At 33.9% G+C, this 23,263-nt stretch overlaps 1 protein-coding gene across 16 annotated transcripts in view; it reads left to right on the top strand.

The window, feature by feature from the left end:
* Window positions 1–23,263, top strand: part of SOX5 (SRY-box transcription factor 5) — a 1,015,292-nt gene that overhangs the window by 589,218 nt on the left and 402,811 nt on the right. For 2 of the 16 annotated variants that reach the window (XM_074402920.1, XM_074402919.1), the window contains exon 1: window positions 15,697–15,875. The exons of 10 other annotated variants lie outside the window; for them this stretch is intronic. In XM_074402920.1, coding sequence (XP_074259021.1) covers window positions 15,838–15,875 — 38 coding nt within the window. In that variant the 5' untranslated portion in view covers window positions 15,697–15,837. Of the gene's footprint in view, window positions 1–14,105; window positions 15,055–15,696; window positions 15,876–16,538; window positions 21,314–23,263 lie in introns of those variants that run through there. 4 more of the 16 variants (XM_010337310.3, XM_074402906.1, XM_074402917.1 and 1 more) reach the window with 3 other exon arrangements.

Genomic DNA, 23,263 nt, shown 5'->3' with positions numbered 1-23,263 from the left:
ACCTAGTAGTGGTTTCTTCAACTTGATTTCTTCGCTAAAGCAAGCTTAGCCCGTCAACGTTTTGGTATGGGTCATCTGTCAAAAGCTCGTTTCTCAAGGTGGGCCACAAATTAATGGAAACGTGTAAATGTACTTTTAAGTGTACAAACAGATTCCCATATACATGTGTTTATATGAACAAACACACACTTATATTTAAGACAATCTAATAAAACCATTATTGCTTGATTTTAGATGCTTGAAAACACTGAGGTAATGATTGTACTGAATTATTAATGACTGGTATGACTTATATAAACAGAAGTAATAAAGTACATGGCCAACAGACGCATCCATTGTTGTACTGGACTCTACACATGTAGACAGCTGACAGTCTTGTCTAGGACAATATTATATTAACTCCTTTACAAGGCTGGCCTTGAAAGAGTTGTGGATATGCTATATACTTGTGGGTATCCTATATTGGTGCTGTTAAGCTAACAGGAGAACTATGCATCTTTCAAGTAAGCATAAAATATATAATGGCTGGTATTTTCTTTCTGTCCCATGAATGGTTGCAAAGTAAATGAAGGGGATATTAAACAGCTGTTTCTAAGGAATACCTGTGAATCATGGGAAATATGGTGACAGAGTAATATATTTGGATAGTGAAAAAATAATAGATACAGGGAAAAAGCAAACTTGTGTTAATTATGATGAGGCATTTTACATAACATTATAAATATTTATGAGCATTTTATATTTTTTAAATTTCCCAATATTTATCTCCCATAGTAAATCTTAATTTGTTTCTGGAGCCATTTAGAAGTTTTTTGGTGTGAGGCTTTCAAGCTGTACTTTGAAGAGAGAAAGGTCTGGTGGAACACTGTTGGCACCTTTATCACACAAACACAAATTCCACCCTCTTTTCTAGCTTAATATTTCTATTCTTCGTAAGTTTTTTGTTTGGTTGGTTAGTTGGTTTAGTTTGGTTTCTGATAAAATGTATCAAGGCCAAAATGTGTGAAGACTACTGCTTCAGTTTTTTGTAACCAGTTATAACTAGTTTAATAATTACTTTATTAGCAGCCTGGTTTATTAACAGAATTCCTGCTTAAGAGAGTATATACCTCTAATCTAAAAACTATCCATTGTTTAAAAGGTATTTTTTGTACTTCGTGTATGCATCATACATGCATGTATGCTAGACTCAGGATATAGTCAGTTGTTATAATTCTGTTGATAATATCCCTGAATGCTCTCTAAAGTCAGGTCATTAAATTAACTTGCCTAGTCCTCCCTGATACTGAATTTTGCTCTTGTATGGAAATGCCAGAATCAAGGATCAAGGACATTTCCCTGAATCCTGCATCTGCTTTTACAATTTAAAAAACTGCAGATATGTGACAGAAAAACATGATTTTATGTATTTGACTGGAATTAAAGAGAAATAGAAATGAGATAAATTTACTGTTTTTGGAGTAATAGAACGTAAGTGATGTCTCCTTTGAGTTTTCACGACTCATCTAATGCTCTGGTGACATTTCCTATATTCTCCTGTGTTTCGTTAGCATGTTAGTAGGACAGTTTCCTATTTGTCAATTGGGATAAGAATTAAATACGTTTTAATTTAGAGGTTATTTGGGGTCTTGGTACTTAGATACATCCATGAAAATCTTCTTTTATGAAATAGTGCAGATTCCTTATAAAATAATTTGCTTTCTTTAAACCAGAAATGGCTGGTCATCTTTAACATACGTGGTGGTATTCATTGTTACCCTACCATGCTTCTAGAATATCACAGTGATAAGGGGAAATTATTAGATTCTGTTCATCTAATTTAACAGTTTTAATTGGACACGATCATTACTACATTTTCTTTTAGTGAATTGCGGGTTTCTTTTTCAGTGAATCAAAATGTTCAGGTTGCTTATGAAGTTCAGCCCTTGGCATAATGTCACTAATGATTTCTACAGTACCTTGAAATAAAGCAACAGGAAAATCTATCAACAAAGAGATGTAAATGGAATATTTTTAGATCAAAAATAAGATTCAAATCGTTTATACTAGAAGAAAAGGACAACAGTGGGCAATTGCATATTTGATCACTTTAAATGCAATCAAAATAGCAGTGCCTGCCTAATTGCAAAAATAGCATCTGGACACATGGAAAAATGGAATGGCAGTTGCATTTGACAGGATTATTGCCATTATGAAATTAATAAAGAGGTTCATTGTATTATGAAAGCAGAGGCTAGTCCATTATTTTTTCTCAAATATTTCAGCCATTTTAAAATTTCAGTATCTTTTCTTTCATCAGTGTATTTTTCCTGGATTATGGCTTCATTTGTTCCTTTTTAATATATATTTTTGAATGTGGAGACCGTATGTTTTCTTATTGAAAGGAATAAAACATTGGCATGTGTGCACATGTGTGTCTGTTGGTTTGTGTGTGTGGTTTACATGGGGTGAGGGAGGGCTATGGAATTTGTGGTTCCATTTTGCCCAAGATGGACTCTGTTCTCCTGGTCTTAAGAGTCTCTGTCACCAGTGACTATCTAATTGTCCAAATTAATGGCTTTTCAAATAGGTCTTTTTTGTTTGTTTACGTCTTTGTGGTGTTTGTTCTTGCTTACCCTTTCTAGATTAGTGCTTTACTCACCTTCTCACACAGTCTTTTATACTCATGAAATAAAATATCAATGATATTTTTACACACTTCAGTGTAATATTTCCGTCTCTACATTGGAAACCCATTATTAGATGTTCTGCCATTATTTGAAATTCAATGAAACTTGTCATTTTTTCCACAAACTTCTTTTAATAACATCACTATTGTCAATGGACATTTGTACCTCACCACATATTGTTCCTTATATTTTAATATCTCTTCTTTTAGGAAGTAATATTTAAACTTAGATGTAAAGTTGAAAGTGGAAGAGCATATTCTTTTTTTTTTTTTTTTGAGACGGAGTTTCGCTCTTGTTACCCAGGCTGGAGTGCAATGGCGCGATCTCGGCTCACCGCAACCTCCGCCTCCTGGGCTCAGGCAATTCTCCTGCCTCAGCCTCCTGAGTAGCTGGGATTACAGGCACGTGCCACCATGCCCAGCTAGTTTTTTGTATTTTTAGTAGAGACGGGGTTTCACCATGTTGACCATGATGGTCTCGATCTCTCGACCTTGTGATCCACCCGCCTCGGCCTCCCAAAGTGCTGGGATTACAGGCTTGAGCCACCGCGCCCGGCCGGAAGAGCATATTCTAATATTGAGAAACAGATTATGGAATGGTCTAGCAATACCAGGACACACAAACAGGGTCCTAAAGTCTTCTGATTTTTTCTTCAGGTAAAAAGTGCAGTGATACTACATACAATGCTGTGAAATAGTCTTGAAGATACAGTAATGGAAAAGATAAGCATTTCTTTTTATATTGCTTAGAGTCAAGTGGTAGGAATTTATGTTTTACTGGGTATTATGGAAGAAGAGTGACAGGTTATGGATTAGGATAAGATTACAATAGGGGGTGATACCTCAACAAATATTTAAGGATAAGTAGATGTTAGCCATATGTATTGGGAGAAGGGAAGTGGGGAATATATTCCAGGAGTAATGCACGGTTCAGACAAAGCCTTGTTGGAAAGAAACAACCAGCTGTGTGCCAGCAACTATACCAGTTTGATGTACCTAGAACACGAAGTTCATGATAGGTAAGGAAAGATGAAGCTGGATAAGGAGGCCAGGCCAGAGCATAAACAATCACATAGGATAGTTTTAAGCGGTTTTGATTTATGGCATCAATTTTCACTTCTCAAAGTTAAGTTATACAAACTTCTTTTAAAAATTATAGAGTATATTCAATTCAATATTTGAATTTCAATTAAACATTTATTTCAGAAACAAATTATATTTTATGAAAATATCTTCAAACTTAGGATTATCATTATAAATGAGAATTTTTGTCATTCTAACAGGTGAAATAATTTTTGGTAAAAATGTAACTTACAGGCATCTCAAAACATAGCTATCTGGGGTCTGCAGATCTCAATTTGAGGAACATTATGTATAGTTGATAGGCAACCATTGGAGAGTTTCTAGTTTAATCAGGTGTTTATTTAACTTGTAGAAAACATAGTAGATTCACTTCACATTCAAAATAAAGAAAAAAATACAAAAAGTTAAAAATATACTCAGTGAAAAGTTTTAATCTCATACCTGTCCCCTATCTGTCCAGTTCTCACCTAACTCTACTCCCACCATTATAACCATTTAAATTTAGTTTTCTATGTGCCTTTCTGAAGTTTTCTTACCCACACATAAGCAAAAGGAAATTTGATGTCTAATTTTTACACATTTTGTACCATATGAATTGGTGTTCAGTTACCAACCTTGCTTTTTTCACTTAATATATATCAATTTATATAATGAAGATCTTTTTATATCAGTGTATAGATAAATTACTTGTTTTTGTTAACAGCCGTATAGTATTCCATTGTGGTGTTGTATCCCTAATTAATGGACTTCAGGTTCTTAGCAGTTTTTTTGCTGTTATGGTGACTGGCTTGGAATACATAACACGTATTCCCATGTGAAAGCCTATATGATGTATGAAAGCATATTTCTGACATAAATTGCCAGAAGTAGAATTGCACTTGTAATTTTGGTAGGCATTTCCAAATTGCCGTTCGTAAAGCTTGTCTCATTATACATTTATACTAATAATATATAAGAGTGACTCTTTACATAGGTCACAAACAGACTTTGTTTGTAAGCTTTTGATGTGTTAACAAACTCACTCTCTCCATGGCTTACTTTCTTCTGGTGTAAACATGTGGGCTCTGGTTTGGCTGTGGGTCAGATGCATGTTGGCTTGATTGGACTTGGCTAGGGTCCATTTGTCTACAATTCTCTTCTTCTAGGACCCAGGTTAATGGACTAGCCCCTACCTGGGATATCCTGGTTTCACAAGGGTCGGTGGCTGAGCCAAATCAAACATTAACATTGCATTGACTAAAGCAAGTAACATGTCTAAGACAAAGTCAGTGGGTTTAGGAAGTAAACTCTGTCGGCAGAGAAGTATTGCAAGGGAGAAAATAAATTATGAAATGAATGATATAGTCTAATACAATGTTCATGTAAGTTTTTATATTTTACTAAGCTGATAATTTAAAAAATGGTTATCATTTTATAGTTGAAAATTGCATTTGTTATGATAATGAAAGATGTTGAGTATCTTCATCTGTTTAAGGATCCTTTCTATTTCCTTTTCTTTGAACAATTTATATTGCTTACTTATTCTACTACTGATTTGTTGATCTTTTTCTCATTGATTTCAAAGAGCTCTTTATAGATTATGGAGGTAGCCTTTTCCTTAGATATGATCATTGTTGTCTTTTTATTTCTGTAGATGCCTTTTGTCACTTTGAAGGATCTAGTGTTTACATAGCTGGATTTATAAATCTTCGGTTTTATGGCTTGTGAATTTTGATTCATTGTTAGTAAGACCCTCTTTTCTTTAAGATTAGATTCACTTTACTCATGTTCTCTTCCAATCGTTTATGATTTTATGCTTTACATTTAGATATTTGAGCATATAGCGCATTTGTTGAATACCACCTATAGAATTTACTAATAGAATGTACTGAATTCTCTCTATGTGTTTGAATTTTTTTCTCTATGTTCTTTTCTGTTCCATTGGATTTTCAATTTATTCAATACTACATTGTTTTAATAAAAATCAGAGATTCTATATTGTGTTTTAATTTCTAGTAAACTGAGCCCTCATTCTTTTTCTTTTTTCAAATTTTTCTGATTATTCTTCTTTAATTTTATATAAATTATGAATTAATTTATCTACCACTTTAAATATGATATTACTTTAATTTTGAACTCACTAAATTTATATATTAAATTAGGAAGAATTTATATTTTTATGATATGCTACCTATTGAGGAACTTGGTATGTCTTTTCATATTGTATTAATGCTTTCTTTAAATAGATCTTGTATGTGAATAGGTTCATTGTAGATAATTTGTCTATGTTGCCAATACTAATGGGGTCTTTTCCCCATTAACTATAATGACTAGGTGTTATCATATATATGAAAGATATTGATTTCTACATATTACTTTTGTTCCCCATGGTAATTCTCAATTCTCATAGGGTTTCTGAGGGTTTTCAACTGATTCTTTAATATATATTTTACTGAGTATAGCAAATTAATTCTAAATTCTCAAAGTTTGAAGTTGGTCCTCTCAGTGCGAAATCTTTTTTTTTTTCCTTTTACTTAAAATCCCCACAGAATGTCATTTATAAAATAACACTTTTATCCTTTTATTTTGTATTTCAGATAGGCTTTGGAAATAGCTTTCTTGTAGCAATGTAGTGTCAGTTCCTAGTGAAATAGACACTAAGTTTGTAATCAGAAGAGTTTGGTTCAAATTGTTTTTCTGCCTCTCATAAGCTGTGAAATCAGAAGCCAGTTCATTTTTGTCCTTTTACTTTCCTTTAAATTTGTTAAAAAATTAAATTAGCTAGACTATGAATATTATTGATTTCTAATTAGAATAACTTGATAATTGTTTGTAAAACAGACTAGGATATCCACATACTGCACTAAATTCTAAGTCATAATTCTATGAAAAATGTTTCATTTTCCATCTCTATCTTTTATCAGAGTACTCGGCCCAGAAAAGATAGTCAGAAAAAAAAAAAAAAATTAGGTGTATTGATTCTTTCCTTTTTTCTCAATATGCCTCATAAAATTCAGGACACACACTCAATATAAGAACAATGCTTATTAAGTTGATTTGTTCACTAAGATTAAGAATAATGGCCCAGCTATGAAAACTGAGTAAATCTGAAGTTGGGTTTCCTTACCAGGAAGAGTATTCATGACCTTAGATATATGTTTTTATTTTCTTAAGATGTGCTTACGATACTGGCGTATTTTACAAATGGTTATAGTTTTCTAGTCTACACTTTGACTTTATGCCAGATTTTAAAATAAATATTTCTGATTACAGGCCCACGATTTATTTAGGGGTATTAACATTTTGGTGTTTTCAAATAGTAATCTACCATTTGATACCCAAGCAGTTCTTCAGCATCAGGGCAAATTACAAACAATAATCTACCTATTTTCTTGTTTTATGAAAATATGTAGTTTGTACGTCAAAATTTTAATATATAGATGATTTAAAATACAGGCACAAATTTAAGATTCTAGAAATGCTCATTGAGTGATTGCATGAATACATTCATTTGCTAATGTCTTTATTATATTTTCATCCTGTGTATAGTCCATCTGAATTATTTTCTAAACTGTGGCAGTAAGCCATTTTGTTAACAATAAAATGAAAAAAATAAGTTATCTATATGGAAGCAGTTCTTCAGAATGTCCACAAAATGTATTATAAGAACTAGGTTTCTTTGAACACAGTTGGCCTTTTAGGATTCCTAACATTACACATTTTTAATTTGCTTTTGAATTTGTCATTTGATATTTTGAAATTTTTGATAGAAACAAAAACCCTTGTATTTATTTCCCACCACACCAATCACGGTTCCATCATACATGTGAGTTATTTAATATAGTAAGAGACTAAACTGCTTTTAATTCTCTCATTGGATAAAGTAATCCTAATAAATATAATTGTACTTAGAGAAACTAAAATCTCAGGCACAAAATTTTCTCAGAATCACAAATACATGAACTTAGTCATAAAATTAGTTTCGAAAACATCATTTTTTTGAACTAGTTAAGTTATCCTGGTCATTTTCACTTAAATGAACTTACATAACTTAACTTCAGTGAGTAACAGTTTATTTTCCTCACTGTCTCATATTGCTGTATGAATGTAGAATTATGCCATAGTTTAAAAGGCCAAAACAAACCCTCATTGACAAAGTCTTAAAACTTTTAAAGAAGGATTTAAGCGAGGAAGGCAAGAAATTTTATTTTTGAAATGATAAATTGATTTATCAAAGAGATTATAGAAACAGAAGTTTAGAATTGAAAGGGGCCTTAGAAATCACCTTCCCTGAGATATTAAAGACTTAGGCAATGGCGGGGCATGGTGGCTCACACCTGTAATTCTAGTACTTTGGGAGGCCCAGCTGGGCAGATCACCTGAGGTCAGGAGTTTGACATCAGCCTGGCCAACATGGAGACAAAATTTACCTGGGTGTGGTGGCATGTGCCTGTAAGCCCACCTACACAGGAGGCTGAGGCAGGAGAATCACTTGAACCCAGGAGGATGAGGTTGCAGTGAGCAGACATCACACCACTGCACATCAGCCTAGGTGACAGAGTGAGACTCTGTTTTCCCCACCCTCTTAAAGACCATGCCATCCATAAGGAAGGATAGTAGAGGCTCCCTTAGAGCAGTGGTCCCCAACCATTTTAGTACCACGGACCTGCTTCATGAAAGACAATTTTTCCATGGTGGTGGGAGAGGTTAGGTGGGGTGGGGGTATGACATTGGGATTAAATGGTTCCACCTCAGATCATCAGGCATTAGGTTCTCGTAAGGAGCATGCAACCGATCCCTCATATGCACAGTTCACATTAAGATTTGCTTTCCTACGAGAATCTAATGTTGCTTCTGGTATGACTGACTCTGACTCAGGTGGTAATGCCTGATACTCACCTCCTGCTGTGTGGCCTGGTTCATAACAGACCATAGACCAGTACTGGCCTCTGGGTGGGGACCCCTGCCTTACAGCACAGGTTTCCTAAGCTTCAGCTTAGCCATAATTTCTTCCACTGTACTGTTCCAGATACAAGTAGACTGAATATTTGTTAATAGGTAACATTCTCATTTACTATGAATAAGATTTATCATTCACTTAGTGTACTGGCAAAGGAGAATATGGAGAATAGACAAATGTAGTCAACTTAAAAGTGAAGGAACTTGTTCAAACATTTTCATACTTTCCTGTTTTAACTCTCATTTCTTCTCTGATTAGTTAATATGTGAAATGTATATATTTGTGGTGGGAAAACCTCTCTGAATTACATGTGCTAAAATGTATGTAGACATTACCTAACAAGAATGTTACACAACAAAACTACATTGTAGCAATATAATGGTGCCACTTTTTACTTTGCAGCTACCACTAGGTAAAATGTCATTGCAGTATGTTTCCTGAATTACTTTCCTGGTTGAAAAATTACAATGCAGAAAGTTTGCTGGCCAAGAGCACTTTTATTCATATAGTCCCATTTGAATGACTTTTCCTTTTATTGGTTATGTGAATTTTTTTTTTACTCAAAAGAAACCTTCTGATTTTTACCATGAGAGTGATTGATTTATGTCATTTTCATCCTTACAAATGAACAAACCATTAGACATCACCACATATCACAAGGAGAGATGATAGTGTAGAGCAGGCATCCCCAAACTGCGGCCCCCTGAGGCCGTTTATCCGGCCCCCCGCTGCACTTCAGGAAGGGGCACCTCTTTTATTGGTGGTCAGTGAGGGGAGCACAGTATGTGGCGGCCTTCCAACTGTCTGAGGGACAGTGAACTGGCCCCCTGTGTAAAAAGTTGGGGGACGCCTGGTATAGAGAGTGAAAAAAAAATTTAAAAACGTTAATTCAGTAGTCTTATTTTTCTAATTGACAACCTTGCCTGAAATAATGGATTCTTTCTATAAGACAGAAATTCCATTGTAAAGTAGTTGCATAGGGACCAGAAAATTGGCCCCTGGGTTTTACCTGAGGTTATAAAAATTGTAAACATATTAGGCAAGAAAATCTGTTTTAGAAACCATTCTGAAAAATAGGGCCAAATTGCATGAAGAGTGGTACTAGTTCTGGTGATTGTTATCACTAAAAATGAGATAAGAATACTATTCTTCTCTGTCTTAACTGTGTGAATGAACTTTTTTTTTTTATTTGTGAAAATGGGACAGTCATTGCTCAACCTAACTTTGTCCAAAATTTGGCCAGTTACCATAGAAAGATACTTACGAAGCACTTTCCTGCATACTCTGTACTTAATTGCCATTATGCTGTATTTGAGATGAACTGAAACTCATTGCCTTTAAAAACTATGCAGGAAATATGGTATATTAATGATTCTGATGTTCACCAGCTCTGCACTTAGTAGTTTTGGGACTTCCTCATTTGTAATTGGGATAAGTCTACATATCTCATTTAGTTGTTTTGACTATTAAATGAGATAGTATATTTTATTATGTATCATATAGATAGAAAGTCCTCATGTAATAAAAGCTTGTATTTTAAAATTATTTCAAGTTATTCTGAATAAGAAGATAAATCATAAGATCAAACAGTGAAAGCAGTTACTGGAAATGACACATTTCTTTGAGAGAAGTGTGAAACTAGAGTTTCTAAGGTGAAGGAAGGTGTTTCCGAAGAACACTGTTTCTTCAAATATTCAATCTAAGAACAATTCACTTGTATATTCTAACCAACTGACAATAGAATGAGTATTAAGTTAGGAAAACCTTGAATTTGTAGGCTATTGTGTCCCAATTCTATGGCATACATATATTATGAGGAACTGAATTTTAGGTCTTTAAAAAAGAAGATAGCCTATAGAATGCCTAAGATATTTTGAAGAGGTTCAATATTATAGGACTCTAGTCTAACAATTGTAAACTACGTGTGATAGGTCAATAGTGAGCTCACCAAGCATCTGGTGAATGACTCACAGATGTACATTGGTTGGAAGTTTCTTTCTTTCTTTCTTTCTTTCTTTTTTTTTAAGAGGGAGTGTTTTTTTTTATGTTTTTTTTTTTTTTTTTTTTTTTTTTTTTTGTGACAAAATAAATAACAGCACAGGCAAAAGGCATTTTCTTAATGCCCATTTTGTCATCTGAAGGCAATAAAATGTTAGTATTGTTTGACATGGATATGCTTTAAATTCATTGTGATTATAATATTAAGAGTTTTATTTCTCAAAATAAGTTTTCCAAATTCTATGTGAAAACTAGCTTGATGGTAGAAATATATATCAAATATTAAAGTGTAGTTTGCACCTATGACTGCATATTTTTATTTCAGATATTAAAATAGAAGATATTTACCAATTCTAATCTAAAATAGAGGAATGAAAATATATCCTTTTAAAATGAGGACAAAACGAGTAGAAATGCGTGCTGAAAACTATAACTGAAAAGGGGTTACATTTAGAAATAACTTGTGTATGATGTTAAAAGTTCTTGATAGTCTCTGAGAATTTTCCAGCAGTGTTCTCTAGCATATCTTATATTCCTTAACCTGTGTAAATCTCCTTCTTATATCTGCAATGGAAACAACATGAGCTCAAAAGCATACTTTTTCATGTTCATTCCATCTTCCATAATACTGCTGTAGCAGTGTCAAAAAGACCCATTCAATGTATAACTTTTATTGGGTTTCTATTGTACTTTGTGATTTGATCATCTTTGAAGATATATTTGTATTTGCTTATCTGTGCTTGTAAATCATACTTATATTACTTACCATTTTATGTATTATTCAGTTAAGTTTGTATCACTATTTTTTTGTTCATTTGCTTTTTTATTTTTTGTTTTAATTTTTCTCACTACATCTGCCTCAGAAGGCTTGGCTATTAAAAAATTGCTTTGAAATTTGGTTGTGTATATATATATATATATATATATATATATATATATATGGATAGGTACACACATATATACACATACACACATACCTACATAGAATTTTATATATATATATATATATATATATATATATATATATATATATAAAATTTGGTTTTATGTATATAATTAGAATTGTTATAAAATTTTATCTATATAATTTGGTTATATATATAAGTAAAATAAGAATTGTTATGAATTTTTTTGAATTCTGTTGTTAAAGCCATAGCACTTAACATATTGGTAAGCGTTTGATAAATGTTAAGTGAATGCAAAAGTGTGTCTCAACCAAGATATATTTTGAAACCTTAGCAAACATCACATTGGGGTATCAGTTTTGATGTAAAGAGTATCTGTAGTCAATTGAATATCTTAAGCTTTTCAGATAATTGAAAAAGCATTTAGGTTTAATATATGTGCTAGTCATAATCACATATTTAATATTTAAACATTTTAACATTTAACACAAAATTAAGATAATTTAACAGTATTTAAATATTAAATATTGTATTGGTTGGATCATTTTGATCACTTAATAAAATAACCAAAACGTTTTGGACCAGTCTTTCCTTTTGCTGATATTCTAAAATCTGGCAGAAATACTGATTTTCAATATAGGATTCAAATGAAAGAAAACTTTTATGGCTTAAGGAGGTACGTTTTAAAGTATTTATTCAATTAGACCATCACATACAGTATTAGCTTAATGACAGTGAGCTTTTATAAATTTTATTTTTTATAACAATTACCTGAAACCCTTTCAGGTCACTTAAAATATGTGTACCTTTTTGGGATTTTCATCAAGCTGTAAATTCTGGAGAATCAATTTATTCTGTATTATGATATCATGAGTGAAATAGATAGAAGTGGCTTCAAGTAACAAATGGGCTACTAACCAATTGAATGACTTTAAATTCTGTTTGCCCAAGTTGAACAGTGGGAAAATTAGGGAAATACATACTTACCCCTTTCTACCCTGTGTAAGATCCATGAGCTATTTTATGTGAACAAAATTCCTTATGATCTTAGAGTTCCATTAGTTCAAATTATCATTAGGATGATCATTATTATGTTTGGCAAATTTTCTGTCTAGTTCCTAGTCTGTTGCAACTCCTTCAGCATAGATGATTGTGCAAGAAATAATTTGTTTTTGAATGGCTTCAGTAACGTTTGCAGAATATATTGAAATTGAAAAACTAACTTTCAAACGATTTAACGTTTTCTTATATGTTCTTTGTGTTTATTTGGCATATGTACACGTATACATATATTAAGTGTTAATAAAATCAAAATCAAAGACAAGGGAGATTCTTAATATGAGTATGTTTTCTTTATACTATAGTTGACCTCAAACACTCATACTCTGTGTCTTACCTGCTCTGGTGACCTTCTAGATTAGAGTTTCAGAGAAACAACCAGAGGTAGTAGCTGTAACAAGACAGCAGCTGGGACCATACGGATCTCAGCATCCTGCCTTATGGCCATTATCTTTGTTTCTATCTTTATGCTGCCACTATGTCTCCTTCTTGTGCTTTCCCTGCGTCCTCTCCTCCCTACCTCCTCCTCTTCCTGACTCCAGCTCCCATGGCTCCCTGTAACTCACACATCCTCCTTCTTCATTTTTTTTCTCAATTGATACAAGATAAGCAAGATTTTTCCTAATTAGGAACAAATTTTTAAATATTTTAAAAAGTGTATATAGCTGTGCAGCTGCTATACCCTAATTCCCATAACCACCATTAACAATTGAAGAAAAATAAAATTTTTGTATACATTATCAATTAGAGTGTATTAGATCATAGGTCCCTTAAGGGCTGAAAAAACAGATATTTAAAATAAATGCAACAATTTTTTTTCATTTTTCTGCGTAGGAGTAGGTTGTTGCTGTAACAAAAAATAATTTGAGACTAACAACAAGAAAGAATAGTGAGTAATATTCTTCCCCCCTTCCCCAACTGCTGAAAGTGAAAATCATGTCAGCATCAAGTCATTTTTGCCACATCCCTTGTTAACAGCTTTTTCAGGGTGGGTCATAGTTCTATGTTTTTGTTAGTGTCTTAACTCCATAGTGACATGCTTAAATCTTATTCCACATTGATTTTTGTGGCGTGTGTGTGTGTGTGTGTGTGTGTGTATATATATATATATGTGTGTGTGTGTGTGTGTGTGTGTGTGTATTTTTAGAATACTCCTGAGAGATTTAAATATTAAGTTATTATCAACTTGTCTAAAAATGTATTAGCTTTGAATGAAGAATAAATTCACTAATATGGGAGTTAATAATTGATTTTTTTTCTCTTTGGAATATATGTATGATGTATCATTGTGAATGTCTAAAAAAGTAAACTTACTGTCTGCCTGTCTCCAGGAAAAAAAGTGGGACCTAATCAAACTGCCTTGGGGTCAACCCTTGTGGTTTTAAAGGCCCTTAATGTTGTCCAGCTGCAAAATAAAAGGAATTGGGAGGGGAAGTTGGAAGGAGTGGAGGGGGTTGGGGGGGGAGGAATGTGTGGAAAAGAACAGGGAGTCTGGCTTTTATTTTTTTTTTTTTTAAGTGAGTTCAGTGCCAGCCTGGACATTGGCTGTACAGACTATTGAGCCATTGTCTGCTCCATTTCCAGAATAGCCCCCAGTTAATCACTTCGGCTTTGAAGGGAATTTCCTCGTGGAATTCTCCACAGAAAATCTAATCAACTGACCTGCCCTCCCAACAATGGAAGGCTTTTTTTTCCTCTCTTTCCCTTATTGGGGCGGGCTCTGTAATGTAGCCTTTTGTGCAGAATGAACCCTCCCAGTAGGAGTGGAGAGCGTGTGTGAGTGACTGAGTGTATGTGTGTGTGTGTGTGTGTGTGTGTGCATGCGTGTGTGAAGAATGCACACTATCTCGTGTTGGTGAGTGTGTGCTTACTCCCTGACCAGATGCTGCGGTGTGCGGGGCAGCCACCATCTCTGCATGCGTGTCTGTGTAAGTGTCTCTCTGTGTGTGTATGTGCCTCTGTCATTTCATGTCAAAGGTACATTACCTGATTACCTTTCTCGCCTGCCAGATTTTTATCTAGATAATTGGAACTGCTATGGAGGCTGTGCCTTGCCAGCCAGCTTAGGATCTGTAGAGCCATAGTTTGTCCACCTTGTTATCTGTGTCTGCCTGGGCAGAGGAAATTAAAGAGATCCACAGCCAGGGGAGCGCTTCCTACTCCTGACCTCCCCCGCGATCCCAAACAGGACAGTTTGTTAGTCCCATCTTTTTGTATTTATGTTTTGATTTGGTTTGGGGTTTTCATTCGCATGTGTGTGTTATTTTGGCATGTGGATACCTATTCCCCTCCACATCGCACATCGTGTTTTATGGAGTTTGGAGCTGAGGAAACTTTGGTTGGGTTGCCAGGACGTTCGCACCACTTTGCGGAAAGCACGAGCTAACAGTGAGACCGACAGAGTGAGTGACAAGTTGTTTACAGGTTTCCTTGAAGGGGCCTCTGCTATATTTCAATCTGTCAAAGTTGCTTTTCTTCCCTCAGAACAATGCCCGATTGTTGTGAGTGTGCGAGTGTGTGTGTGTGTATGTGTGTGCGTGCGTTTCCGTGTGTGAACGGAGAGAGCCTAGAAAAGGGTGAGAAGGAATAACAATTCTTTGTGTAAAAATGCTGTTACTAACATTTAAATTTTTTGCTTGATTAATTAATAAATGCAATTTAATCGGGCTTCTGTTATATAGACTTGATATTTAATCAGTAGCAAGTATGTTTTGCAAAATCATAGTTGTGTGTGTGTGTGTCTGTGTGTGTTGTGTGTGTGTGAGTTTTATGATTTAGAAGAGAGTATGGGAGACGTGTTAAATGAGTTGACTTCTCACATTCGGTGATGTCTAGAAGAGAGAATTAAAAGGAAAGGACAGGCACCCTGAGGTTGTCTAGAGCCTTGCAGCCCGAGCGTGTGGCTCCGTGGAGGGGGGAGCAGCCAGACCCCGCTGCTGGAAGTGCACTACCCCTTTAAGAGACTGGTCAAGGAGTCCTAGGAGAGGGAGAGGAGGGGAAGGGGGGGGGGGAAGAGAGAGAGAGAGAGAAAGAGAGAGAGGGGGAGAGAGAGAGAGAAGGAGGGAGGGGGGAAGAGAGAGAGAGAGAAAATCAATTGGTTTAGAAGGTTTGGACTCACTTGACAGGTTCAGTTGGAGACGATCATAGGTGGCTGCTGTGACAAAGGGAAATTGTGCTTTTCCAGCATGCTTACTGACCCTGATTTACCTCAGGAGTTTGAAAGGTGAGTACAGTTTTTTCCCCCTAATATATTGAAGTACAACTCTCCCATTTTACAGTAGTCTCTGAATCATTGGAAGATGCTCCCCCAAAACGTGTTTGTTAAGAGAAGCTTTTAGCTAGGGCTTCTGCAATCTTGTTAGCTGATTTTTTGTCGTGGTTGCCCGGACCAAATTGAACTGATTTGCAAAGTCTCCGAGAGATTTCTGCTAATGTTTTTAGGTTACGTCCTGTAACAGCAAATTAAATGAACCTTAAGCATCTCTCTCTCTCTCTCCCCAACTCGCTGCTTCTCTCTTTCTCATTCACTCTCTTACTTTATTCCTTCATTGATTGTTTTCTCCTCACCTTTTAAAAATGCTTTTGTGCAAAATGTTACCATTTTCAGCATCTCTGTCTCATGTAATAGCTAGGGTGACAGAAGGGTTTAGTGGTGCTTTAAATGAAGGCTATAAGTTCCTATTTGATCCTTCCGTAAAACTTTGGAAGCTGCTCAGTAAAGCACATGACCTTTTGTTGATATAAGAGAGCGTTTTTTTTTTTTTTTTTTTTCCCCCCAGCAAAGAAAATTTAACATCAATGCTATGTTAGTAGAATACTCCGTAAGTGTCAAAAATGGGGGGGGGGGTGGGGAAGGGGGTAAATGGGGCTGTTCTCTTTACAAGTTTTAGTGACCACTTTTTGTGTTAGCTGTCTTAACTGAATTTTAATTTACTGTATTTTCCTCTTTTGCTATGATGGGAATAGTGTATTTGTAATTAAGTTGTTCCTATTTAGAGAAATATTTGCAACATCCTTTTATTTGATGTTGTTGCAAGTAAAGCAGAGATTTGAAAGAATTTTAGCCCTCTTAATGTTCCTATAAGTACACATTGCAATTTTTAAATTTGAGTTCTTATCCCAGCATAAGTTCATTTTTTTGAACTATAAATAGAATTTTGTTTGCCATTAAAAAGAATTCAAACTTTGTATTCTGTATGGTGCATTAAAAAAAAAAAGCTAAAAAAAGCCAGGATGCATGATACCCAGGCTTTTTTTCATTTTCATGAAAGCTACCTTCTGTATAAACATTTGTTGTATCTGACTATGCAATGCAAGCTAGGTGCTAGACCAGCTGGTTAAAAATATGCTAAGTCAAGCTGTTCATCGCTCAAACGACTGAATTTGATATGAAAAGACGAAAAAAGAAAGGACAAAGATTAAAACATTCTAGAAGTGAAGCAATGGAAGAAAAAAAGAGTATTGAGGATAAAGTAACGCTTGAATGTGGTCACGTATTAGAGAAGCCAGTATCAAATCAGGGAAGAAAGTAAAATAGCATATATACTTCAATGCTGTCATCTTTCTTTGATTTCTTCTGCTTTTTAAAAATTAAAGTGCATCTTTACTAGATAATTCCAGCAACGGTTTGAGCTTTCTTAACACTTTTGAATTAAAATTTTCAGTTCTGTATATTAACTCTTTAATTAGTTAGCTTTTATTTGCAAAGATAGCCTTATTTCATAGGTAAATGTTGAAGTTTTTCATCGTGGAACATACCATATATTACCTAATGTAGCAATTTGCTAATTTAACACAGCTAAATTTTCTAGCATGCACAGAGTAGCACTTAAATGATAATATTCTTTAATTCTAATTATACTTTTTGCAAATACAACTCTGAGACTGATTTGTAAGCCTGTTAACAGATTGTACTTATAAAAAGGTAGTTACATATTAACAGGCTATAGCCTATTTCTCTATATAGGCAAGCTTCCTGCTGTGAACTTTATTTGTATTTTTTCAATTATCTCTTTTTAAACGAAACTTTTCCCTTTCCTATTCTGATGCTCAAATCTGTTAACATCTTTTTTCTTCCTCGTAGGAATTTCATTTTTTTTTGTCACCCAGAGGCGTGCTTTTCTAACTAGCTAATTAAATAAGCAAGTCATAATCAATAGAGTTGTTAGTATGACTATCACATTTAGAAATATTAGTTGCTGAAATAATTCTGAAAAATGTCATATAATATAACATTCCTTAATAATTTCCCCTGTGGTGGTAATTGGTAATACATACAAAGATCTCAGCAAATCATTACTATTTGTTTACATTGAATTTGTACGGATGAGTGTCTCTATAGGCACCCATGCATGATAGAGTATATCATGTAGACACAATATTGAATATTTATATTCTCCAAAGGAGGTATTTACAATGTAACTACACTATCAAATGTAATTAGATTTTTTTTTTTTTTTTTGCCTTTTCAACTGTTTGCAACTTTCATTAATAAATAGGTCATTTCTTTTGACTGTTAATTTTTATTCTGTTGGGTCCCTTGCTAAAGATGAATTTTCCACCCAGACTTAGAAACCTAAAAGAAGACTTCTAATTTTCTTTATGAAACAGAGAACTTTGATCTAGAGGACATAATAAGTTGCTTGGGGTGCATGTACTGTAAAAGTTTTATATGATCATTTTTACTAATTTCATTGGTAGAACCTTGTCCATCTTTTATTCTTTCCAGCCTGTAGACTATTTGAACTTTTAGGAATATTCAAAACTTAAATATCAGGATCAAAATTTGGGTTTAGATTTCTATATGTCTATATTATCATCCCTAGAAATGAACACGGTCAGTACTGTCAGTCTAATAAACAGTTGTTAAATAGTTAAGAAGTAGTAACAATTTCATTGTCTGTTAAAAATATGCAGGTGGTAATGCAGATAGAACAGTGATTCTGAACAGTCAAAAACTTGAAATATTTTTATTTTCAAGCATCCCTGTGATAAGTTGATTATGATTACTGAAAAACACAATCCCTAGGTGGGAAGCAAATGAGCATATACGTTCTAAAAAATTATTTGCAAGGGAAGTCTTCTACATCTTACTATTTAGAGGAAACATAGCTGACACCATGGTCTAAATGGGAGTAAACAGCATCATTAGAATGAATGCCCGAACTCTCCCCAAATTTTTAAAAGAAGTCAATGAATTTATATATTTAACTGAAAGTAAATAATGACAAATTGTGGCTTAAGGTTTTCCTTTGAAAATGTCACCTTCTTTTGGATATTCTAAGGATGAAAAGAAAATATTTGCCTTAAATGTCAATATTAGTTTGTTCGTGATAAGATAGCCATTTTTGATATTTTCTCAATAACATTTAATTCTATTTCTTTCCTTTTATTTATATCTGTCCTCTTTGGTTGTAATTTAATAGTTTTGTCTCTAAGATATTTGTTACAGTTTCTAATTGCTTTATGTTAGAAACTTAAATAGCAAGTGTAAAATGATTGCTTCAGAAGACAGTTCTGATAATGTCTAGAAAGGAGAAAAAAAGTTGGGATTCAAAGTAGTGGGATTATGCAAATTAAGTTGTTCGTATCACCTATTTGATTGCTTCTCCCAAATTGGTACAGACAACAGGCAGCAGATTTTCTAGTTGTTGAAAGGAACACTACAATAGTAAAACCTTCTGCAATAAAATTTAACTTATTTACTTCATATTTCCATCAAATTTATTTCTGGTCATACTGACTAAACCAATATTTTTTTTCTTATTAGCAAACTTGTCAGCTTTTTTCTGAAGAAAGAAATATACATCAGGTGCTGTTACAAACTAATTCATAAAATTCCCATGAAAAGCTACTACTAGAGGTTTGCAAAAAAAACTACTCTCTGATATTAGTGGTACTTTATTTACCTAAAGTTTGACCATAGTAAAGAAGTATTTATTACACAGACAGATATATTTTGCTTAATTAAAATCTTTAAAAAAAAAAAACCATTGTGCTCGTGAGTGATAAGTACATTCAGGTTAGTAGACACACTGTAGGTGTGAATCACAGAAAAGTTACATTCTGTCACCTAATGGCAACTGTAAACCTGTAAGTTTGATATTATGTTTTCAAGATGTTCTGATAGCCTCAAATACTTTTATTTATTTTTTATTTACTACTACTTTGTAGAGGAGATGGTATCTACAACTGAGTATAGATTTTAATTATCATGTCAATAATTTGCAAGCTAACTGAGCTAAGACATTGGTTTGGAATGCAGCTTGCATAAGGCAGTTCATAAACCACATTTCTATCACACTCATGCTGGAATACTGTCCTGAAGACTTGGCAGGAGACCTGACTGATTACCAAGAACAATTAAGGGTTAAATGTCAGGTGACATTGTGAACTGCTCAGTTTTTAGCAGATTTGATAGACATAGAAATGTGCAAATATTATAATTACTTCACATATTGGTGTGTTCTTATCTTATGTTTCTCAAATATAATAAGTACATGTTAAAGTATTTACCTGTACTTAGGGAGCTTTTGGCAAAAATCTGTATATGCATCATACATGAGAGGCAAATAATAAGACCTGTTCTGATTCTTTAGCACATTAGCCCTCCACGGAGTTGGAAACTATTTCATATGGATTATACTCATAATGCATTTTGAAAGCAAAATTACATTCATGGGTAAAGGCTGATTTTTATTGTCTGTTTTCTTTCCACTATCAATTCTTCAGCAACCTAATGAGTACATTGTATAATGCAGATGTGCATTATGTAGGCTGAATACTTCCCTTTTTATAGATAAGTTAAATGAGTTTAACAGATGAATTTTGTTTTCTTTCATAATTTGTTATTCATTTTTTATTTCAATGAGGTTATACAACAGTCTGGGAAAGAAACTAAGTTTTTCTCTTGTGCTAACTCACGTATAGTTACAATATGCCAGGTCTCTGATTCAGATGATGGCAGTAAAATAAAAAGATTTTCAAAGATTTAGCCAAAGCATGAAATATCTCCTTCCTAATGGAAGATTTTCTTGAATAAGAAATGGACAAAAACTTAAAGTCTTCCTTCCTTCCTTCATTCTCTCCTTCCTTCATTCTCTTTCCTTCTCTGTCATTGATTGATAGCATTGTCGTTTGTATTAAATGTAAAATTTGATTGCTATGTAGATAAACAGGATCAAGTTGTTAGTATCACCTATTTTATTGCTAGAGAGTGAAAAATATGTAAATTTGACATGCTTTAGGAGAATGCCACATTTTCCTTCATTATGATCAGGAACTGATAGTAGTTCAGGAGAAGACCTTTTTACTCTTTGACCTCTATGTTTTCTCATGCAGTTTGGAAGCTGTTTTTTCTTTCCTTTAGTGTTATCTATTCTTTTCTTTGCTTACTGATTGAGAGTTCATACATCTTCTATGGAGATATTGTGGCATATGGTTTTGCTTGTCCAATAGGGGGGTGTTGCATTTCTCCACATTCAGTATCCTTTTCCCTTGGAGCCTGAGAGTAAAACCTCAGCAGTACTCCCTCCCTTTGCCAGCCTGAGGAGTCAGAGACTCAAAGTTGTTCCCAGCTCTTGCGCCTTCATTGTAGAGCTGCATTCTGCTCAGTGGGCTGCCGAGAAGGACCAGACCGAAACAAGATTTAGAAGAATTCTGGTGAGAACTGTTTATAGGGATATGGTATTTTAAAAGAATGTAGTAAACAAACAGAATTGTGGCATAAACAAAGATAATTAGCATAAACAATGTCGTTTTAGGACAGGTGGTTTAAAAAAACAAACAAAACAAAAAACCCAAATATGAACCCAATTTGAATGCTGCCAGTTTGGAACCACTGAACCTTAATCTGTACTTCATGAGAATTACCCAGGTTTGTTGATAAACTTGTTAACATGCGTTTTTTTGTTTCTTTTGTATCATTTTCCGGTCATTATGCCCTTTTGTAACCCAGCTTGAAAGTAATTAATCTATTACAAGGTAGTTTAAGGAGTTTTTGCCCATAAAACATGACAGAAGGAAAATTTAAAACAAAAGCTTGTAGATGTTCATAGACATTTGAAGTCAGTGTCAAACCTTAAATCAATTCAAACCTGAACTCGGCTCATTGTATTTCAAACCTCTCTTTCTTTTATCTAAGTCACATTTTAGTCAGTTGGCTCTTTAGTGTTAATACATTTACTTTTGTCTTGCCTTAAAATTCAGAGGTGTTTTGCTGTGGCTAAATCAGCATTTTTGTGTTACGTGTTCCTAAGTGTTGCTTATTTCTTATTATTTTTCTCTATAACTTAGTGAAGGTGGTACAGCAGCGTATAAATGTATCTGATGATCATGCAATATGAGAATGCTAGTTATTACGAACCACATTATCTAAACCTACTATGCCATCGTGATGGATTTTTATCTGGAGACATTTAGGTTTATTACTAAATGACGTGTTTTCTTAATGCCTTGTACTGAAATGTTTTGACTTACATGAAATGTGGAGTGTGGTGGACAGAAAGCTGTTTATTTTTCTTGCATTAAGGATCAAAGTTCTTTATTGAAGTTAAAGAGATTTTTTTTTTCTTCTCACTTTCTCATGGACAATGGGGAGCAGGAATTCAAAGTGGGTATCTCTGGTATTCTGTGGCCCTTCTCTTTGCTGAAATGAAAGCATTTGTGAATGAGTTTTGGTTTCTTGGAGTTATAAAATGTGTGTAAACTAGTAAACCATGTCTCATTCATGTGCTATGGAGATTTCTCGTACTTCAGGGACAAAAATAATTTGGCTACTAACGAATTAGGGCTACCTGCCAGTGCCAACACATAGTGTAGGTAAGAGGAACACTATAAAGAAAAGCTGCTGGCAGCAAATCCGTTGAAACTTTCATATGTAACAGCGTTTCTATTTCTGCTCTTCACATCTTTGAAAGAAAGTGTGTTTTAGAAAAGAAAATGTTAAAAAACAGAAGATATGATCTTTCTTAAAAATGTATGTGTAGCTCTCCTTTAATATTTCTCATTGTGGAGATGCATAGGCTTTCATTATGTTGCATGCAGTCTCGGTTCCCCTACCTTTCCCAATCATTTATGTTACATTGAAACCTAAGGATCAAATGCACTGAGAGTAAGTGTAATGTGAAGAAATGAAATTCACTGCATAGAGCCAAAAAAAAAAAAAAAAAAAAAAAAAGCCTAGGAACCTTATACAGATTTGATATTGGCAGTTTAAGGGAGTTAGATCAATTGGGACACTGAGCAGCAATTTTGTAAAGGATGTGTCCTCTCATTTAGGGCTTCAGGAACATTTTTGAGAAAAGAAAGGAAAGAGTTAACCTGTGTTGCCTGTTGTTAATTTCTTAATATAGGAGTAAAAGAAGAGATAGACCCAAATTGTGTTTTTTGGCATATTTTTAATCAAAATTTATTTCAGAATGTAGTCAGTGTTTATATTAGTACTGAGTTTGCCTTTGTTTTCTGTTTTTATATTAAGTACGATTGAAATACCAGGGAGATAGGTTATTTGAACTCTGATTGTGAAACTTTTACATAAGATCTTTGATGTTTCATTTTAAACTATTTTATATTTATCTAATAAAAGAGCATCCTAATGAAAAAGAAATACAA

Source organism: Saimiri boliviensis, chromosome 7 (genome assembly GCF_048565385.1).
Source record: "Saimiri boliviensis isolate mSaiBol1 chromosome 7, mSaiBol1.pri, whole genome shotgun sequence".
In the NCBI taxonomy this organism is placed as follows: domain Eukaryota; kingdom Metazoa; phylum Chordata; class Mammalia; order Primates; family Cebidae; genus Saimiri; species Saimiri boliviensis.
The sequence above is the reverse complement of the archived record's forward strand: the minus strand, read 5'-3'. Positions and strand labels throughout refer to the sequence as shown.